At 36.8% G+C, this 6,894-nt stretch overlaps 1 protein-coding gene across 4 annotated transcripts; it reads right to left on the reverse strand.

Moving 5' to 3' along the window:
- Positions 1–200: 200 nt before the first annotated feature.
- LOC124308399 (odorant receptor Or2-like) lies at positions 201–6,068 on the reverse strand. 4 transcript variants are annotated; one of them, XM_046771086.1, is made up of 7 exons: positions 5,937–6,068; positions 4,818–5,320; positions 3,382–3,818; positions 2,652–2,751; positions 2,298–2,339; positions 1,127–1,285; positions 201–628 (listed from the first exon to the last, which is right to left on the reverse strand). In XM_046771086.1, exons 2-7 carry the CDS (start codon positions 5,301–5,303, stop codon positions 554–556), a joined length of 1,299 nt encoding a protein of 432 aa, XP_046627042.1. In that variant the 5' UTR covers positions 5,304–5,320; positions 5,937–6,068; the 3' UTR covers positions 201–553. The 4 variants fall into 4 exon arrangements, with proteins under 4 accessions (XP_046627042.1, XP_046627040.1, XP_046627041.1 ...); XM_046771084.1 differs by having other exon boundaries at positions 2,298–2,402; XM_046771085.1 differs by having other exon boundaries at positions 201–635; positions 2,298–2,402.
- Between the last annotated feature and the right edge of the window lie 826 nt (positions 6,069–6,894).

Raw genomic sequence — 6,894 nt, forward strand, 5'->3', positions numbered from 1 at the left:
AAATTTTTTATGTCTGACGCAAAATTTTTCAGAATTTTTTCAAACTTTTAATTTTTTTAGGTACCGATAAAATCGTTTTTAAAAATTGTAGACAATTCAAATTGAGTCGAAAAAAAAACAAACAAAGAAAACCGAGTACCTTTAAAAGTGAGAACAATCATGGAATATCACAAAAAAATGAAGAATAATTTACAACAATATTTATCTTACAGTCGTTTATTAATATCTGCGTGGTGAAATTTGAAGTCGAAAAAAAGTTTCTCATAAAACTTTAACAATAAATTAAGCTAAGTTAATTACCAGAATACTCGTGTCACAACCGTTAACGTCGCTGGCGAAATTCTTGTAGGAGTCGTGCAATAAAACTACAGTGTGTGACATGTGTGCGTTTGATTTTCTTTCTTTTTCTTTTATCATTATTTTTTTTTTTTTTTGTTCCTTCTTCATACAAAACACATACTTAACCACACACGCGTGCAACACAGACACGTAAAGTTGCAGCGCGAACCGTGTAAAGTTTTATACTCCTCTTGTTATCTAATCCGGATTTTTTTTATTGCTCGTCGTCGTCGTTCGCACGATGCATTTTACGCAGGAACATAAAATACGATGCGGATCCTTGAACGACCTGAAAACTTATTCCGTACACAATGTGTCACGTTGTATAATAACGGTAACACTAACGCTAACAACTGTTGATAATAGTATTATTAATAATAATAATAATAAGAACATTAATAATAATATTAATAAGCCAAGTCGTCGGACATTAAAAATTATCATCACGCCGCGCGTAAAGATAATAATCATTTGGGAGTATTAAAATTTGCCTGATTTTACATACCTATATGTATATAGATATGTACAAACATTACACGTATTATATAATGTAACGACCGGAAATGTTAAAGAGAGAAAAAAAAAAAAAAGAAAAAAGAAATAACAGTTGCTTCATTAATATTTGCGACAATATATGTACATATATATATATGATAAAATTTCATTCATCGTTCGGCTCTGACTTTATAATAATTATTCGATGTAACTTTTACCCCGTTTCTTTTCTCTTTGAGCTATGCGAATTAGTTGTTGAATTATTATATTTTTTTTTTTTTTATTCGCTTACCTTGAGATAAGTCTCGCGCGAAAGTGTTGCGAATTTTGCAACTGTAAGTCTCAAGGGCCTCTGAGATCTCTGAACGATCGATAACAAGGCACGACGCATTTTAGCCGATGAGAATTCGTACCAATCGCAAAAACACGCAGCATCGGCTACCAGCAGGCTCTGCAACGTTTTGCGGCGGGATTTAAATTCCGAATTTGAAAAGCTTCCGGAAGCGTCTAATTTGGTACTATTTCGTGGCGAAACTCGAAGTGAAGAAATCGAACTTTGAAGGAACGACAAAGTATTCGAATTGTCGGAAAGCCGAATTGTCTCACAAGCTCCGAAATGAAAGATTACGAAAAATGAAGGCACGATTGCGCAAAGTTACGAAAAGTAAACGTTCCGATGAAGCAGAATTCCGAAAATTTAAATACACTCAGACAGTGTATTTTACTCAACGAGCGGTTGTAAAAAAAATTATAAAAACTGAAAATCAGAATGACCGGAATTCCGAACGTGATAGTGTCGAAAATCCAAAACACAGAAAGACCAAATTCGTGAAATTTCACCAAGCCGGAAATTCACGGAACTGAAAATCTTTGATCGTTTGAAATTTCGATGTATAAGATTTTGAAATTTTCTCATTTTCGCACTTTCGGAACTTTGACTTGTCGGAGTTGAGCCTTTTCAGCATTTCCAAACTTTCATGTTTCGTCAAAGTTTGACTTCTCTACTTCGAGTTTCGTCAGCGAAAAATTCGGAACTTTTCAAATTCGGAATTGCATATAATAATTTTCAATACAACTAATAATGATATCGATAACAATTATTCAGAGAAAATTCGTACATGACTTTAAAACGTACACGAAATTTCTCGTTAATTGTTACTGGTTAGCAATTGGTATCACAAAAAAAAAAATTAGTCTTCAAGATATTTTTGCCATATATTTATGTGGCGTTAAGTCAAGAACAAAAAATCTTGGGAATGTGACAAAAAAAATAAATAAATAAATAAATAAAACCACAAAAAGTGGCTGATTCCTCAAACTAAACGTCGAACTTTGTGTATGGCCTAAAAAAACGAAAGTTGATTTTCTTTTTCTTTTTTTTCTTTCATTACAGGCAGCATGTTGAAGTTTTGATTTGTTCGAGTTGTCATTGCGTATTATAACAACAACGTCTCATAGCTTACTTGCTGAGTAACTTCGTCGCCGCAATTGCAGAATATAAATAGCTGGTACATCATTGCGGTCATCAGGGAAACCATAGAGAAAAATGGAAAACTCATTACGGGTACCTGAAGCGAAACGTAGGGTTTGGAATACAAGAAAAAACACGAAGTAAAGTACGAGAAAAGAAAAATCTCGTAATAACGATGAGATAGTAACGCGTTAAACGATTGCGGTTTAAATATGTCGAGACGTGAAGTGGTTGAACCATGATTAGCGGAGGGAATTCGCAAACTACGGTTAAATAAAACATGAAAAGACGAAGAAGTGAAAGAAAAGAGGCAGCCGAGCGCGGAGTTGAAACTGATATTACTTACCGAGGTTATTTGAAACAGTGGAAAACACATGATTACCAAATTGCTCAGAAACTGTAGCAAGACAAGTGTGCTGAATATTTCCTCCATATTCTCGGCCAAGCTAGAGACGTACAGAGAAACCGTTATACGTTCAAAATTTGAACTGAACACAGGCGAAATAATCTATCGTTGGAATAACGTTGCGTATAAAAAGCCTCGAGTCATCAGAGTTTAAAGTTCGAACAGTGAAAACGAATCTTTCCTTTCGGTAATTATTCTTACCACCTATTTTGTATCCATTTTTAAAATTTTTTTTTGCATATTTAGAGAACTTTGATAAACATATTTCTTTGCAGTTTTTTGCTATTACTTACAGCATACCAATAGAATTTCAATACTCGGGAGTAATTATTGTGACATGTTGTAAGATTTTGGATTCGCTGATTACGAATCTCATGTCGGAATTCAAAAATTCAAGACGGCGGACAATAATTTCAGATCCGATCAAATCCGGGGAAAAAACTCTGTCCGGGTAGTTTTTGGTGTGGCTGATTAGGAAACTGAAATCATATTTCGAAAATTCGGTACGGCGAATTCGTTAGATTTGAAATTTTTGTCTACCGTATTGGATCCGCCATATTGAATGATCAAAATCCGATATCAGATTCGTAATCAGCGAGTCCAAAAGCCACGTAATTTTTTAATCAAACGGTTAAAAAGTCCGTTGAAACAACAAGACACTCGTTCGTACCTTATAATGGCGCGATGATGCGCGACGCAATTTTTCAACAGCCGATAAATTTCCACGTCCAATCGTTTCCTCGAAAAAATTTCCCCATCGTCGAATTTCCAACCGTTACCGTGACTTTTGTACAAGTCGTATCGGAGCAATCTGTTAGCCCCGATCGATCTGACGGAGATCAAAGTCCGGGCGAGAATTCCGAGCTGGGTAGCAATGTGCAGAAGAATACTGCCGTAAAGAACGTCGGTCGTAACGATTATCGGGCTCAACGTCATCAGGCTGATACCTTGGTAAACGTAGGCGAGCTCGTAATAAGGCGTCACTCCAACGTCGAAGGGAAAGTAGCTCATGTACGGTAGTTTCCGTGAAACGATTTCGTTATCGTCCCCAGAAATCAGCCCTCGATCAGGTTCCGTGGTGAAATTTTTTACCCTCGTCTCGTGGCTCTGACGAAAGAAATTTCGTCTCGTAAATCGAAAAGCGCGCGAGAAGGGGAAAGATTGACGATATAGTCGAGGAAATAAAGCACTAAAAACGGCCCAACTGTCGATTTTTTGAGCAGTAAGACGGATTTTAATGCGGTTTTTTGCATTCGATTCGTAAGAGCGGCTACAAACTTTGTGAACTAAATTGATTAATTAATTTTTTGAAAATGCATTATGGCATTAATAATATGCATTTTGCAAGTGCACTTCCAAGAGACACTAAATAAAAAATTTGCTACTCGGGGGTTTTTGGGGTCGCTGAACACGAATATCGCCACGGCAACCGTCTCCGAGGTACCTGGTGCCCAGGGTGGACAGTATCAACGTCTTCTCCTAGAGTTTTGGCGAAAATTGTGATCGAATTTGTCGAAACTCGTTGCTTGGGGGTTTTTGGGGTCACTGAACACGAATATCGATACGGCAACCGTCTCCGAGGTACGTGGTGCCCAGGGTGAACGTTTCAACGTCTTTTTCTGGAATTATCTTGAGTATTATCATTTTTACCTCAATTAAAGTATATTGTTCTTAATTCAATCACAAATTCGATCACAGTTTTCGCCAAAACTCTAGGAGAAGACGTTGATACTGTCCACCCTGGGCACCAGGTACCTCGGAGACGGTTGCCGTGGCGATATTCGTGTTCAGCGACCCCAAAAACCCCCGAGTAGCAAATTTTTTATTTAGTGTCTCTTGGAAGTGCACTTGCAAAATGCATATTATTAATGCCATAATGCATTTTCAAAAAATTAATTAATCAATTTAGTTCACAAAGTTTGTAGGCGCTCTCACGAAGCGAATGCAAAAAACCGCATTAAAATCCGTCTTACTGCTCAAAAAATCGACAGTCCATTGCTTTATTTCCTCGACTAATAAGAGACGCGCGTTCGACAAAACGAGACCAAATTTACGATGACCGTTTTGAAATGAAATGAAAAAAAAGTAGAAGCCGTGCGTAATCACCGTAGAATCGGAAGAAACGTAGAGCGGACATAGGAGGCCATTGATGACGACGGAAGTGCCGATGGTGAAGTAAATCTTGAGCAATTTCTCGGTGCGACGAACGCGTTGCGAGACGAGTCGATATTCCTCGTCAGTTTTCTCACCGGGACGAATTTGAAAAGGCCCGTTTTCGAAGCTGTTGATAATTTTCCGTATGTCACTCGCTCTGGCGAGTATCAACGATATCTTCAAGCAGGCCATTGTGTGGACAATAGCGTAGCACACGTTACTTATAAAGTCGTCGAATTTTGCCCATGAGAAACGTAGCTCGATTATTTCGAGCACTGTGAAGAGGTATGCAAAGGTGAAGAGGAGGGTCGCCTGGTATACGGAGTAGAGAAACGACTTCGGCGAGCTTGACGATCGCGATTCCGAATCGTCGTAAGACCAGAGACCGAAAATTCTCAAGATCGTCAAGTGAGCAGAGAAGTAATTCGGCTTTGGCATGACGTTTCGATAGAGATCTGCGAGAAATTTGTGCGATTAGAGTTAGTGAAAGTTACGCTGACGGTGCATGTTAAAAAAAAAAAAAAAAATAGAAAATTTTTTAAAACGTCGTTACCTCGCATCTGTGTGAACCTGGTACCTGAAATGTTCAAAAATCAATTATCAAAACTTGTGCCGATTAGTGAAAGAATTTTCGTTTTTCGTAGTCCAGGAAAAAAGTAACGGGGATTTTTCAATTTTCGGAAAATCATAATTTGGTAATTTTTGGAAGCGCTGTATCTTTTTTGATTATTCACTACAAACGAAAATTTCTTCGCTACAAACAACTACAAACGATTAAGAATCAATGGAAATTTTGAAAGTTGATTTTTGAACGTGTTTGGTGCCTGGTTCACATACAGTTGTCTGAAATATATAGTAAACTGTACCGACTGACTTTGATGTCCTCAAATTTCTTTTTCTCAGCTCCAGGAATTATTATTATTTATTTATTTATTTATTTTTTTGGAACTTTCGAAAATTTAGTCACAGTTAACACTCAGAAAATCATCATTGACTCGATGATCAAAAATCATGAGAGTTACCGATAACTGGCAGTATTTTTAAGCTTATGAATTTTAGTTTCAAACTCACCGTGAAAACGGTCGAAAAAATAATATATACAAGGCTTTGCAAACGCGTCAATTTCTGCACCGTGTTAAAACTTTTCGAATGTTAATTGAATTGACAAAATCGATAGAGAGATTAAAGAGCAGGAAGTCTGCTGCTCGTCATTTAACCTGGAACTCGAAAAGTCTTCTGTAAGATCCTGGCGACGTTTTGCAGCTGACTTTATTCTCATCTCAGCTCATAGAATAATCATTAATATCCAGTCATAAGATAATGCAAATGTGAGGTAAATTGTCCGTATACGTCGGTATTTTATGCCGCAAACGTGTAATCTCAAGGTAAATATAATGTTTTGCAATAAGCGTGTTCAACATTGTACAGATGATACATTCTGCTTGCAAATTGCAAGCGACAGTTTCCACTCGATGTACGTAAACGTTACTTTATTTTTATTTTCATCCCGTCGCTTTTCGTTCCTCCGGAGGGGATTAAATTGAACAACAATGAGAAACGTCGTCAACTCTTGAAAGATGTCACGTCGTTTGAACGTATTAACGGGCTCGTCTAGTGCGAAGGCTGTTTTTTTTTTTAAGCTTTTTTTGGTTATTTTTTTCAAAGACAAACCATTGAAATAAAATTTCTCATAATTTTCACATTGTATTTATTGACGTTTGAACAAACTTTGTGAATTTTTTCGAGACGAATTTCTTCGGTAGTTTTTGTTTCAAGAGCTAAATAAAAAAATAAAAAAATAATGGACACGAAAAATTGCCGTGAAATGTTCTTCCCGACAGCCGTAAAATTTTTCCTTCTCATTACTTTTTCCAAATAAACGATCAAGGTTTTCCCAGTTTGTACGTTTATTTAGAAAAAAAAAAAGGTGCAAATATTTTGTTTCCCGATAAAAATGAAACTTTTCCAAGTTTTCTTTCAAAACCTTTTCATTCGCTCCCAAGTCCTCTCAATTTCACATTCTTTCACT

This window comes from Neodiprion virginianus, chromosome 7 (genome assembly GCF_021901495.1).
Source record: "Neodiprion virginianus isolate iyNeoVirg1 chromosome 7, iyNeoVirg1.1, whole genome shotgun sequence".
Taxonomy (NCBI): domain Eukaryota; kingdom Metazoa; phylum Arthropoda; class Insecta; order Hymenoptera; family Diprionidae; genus Neodiprion; species Neodiprion virginianus.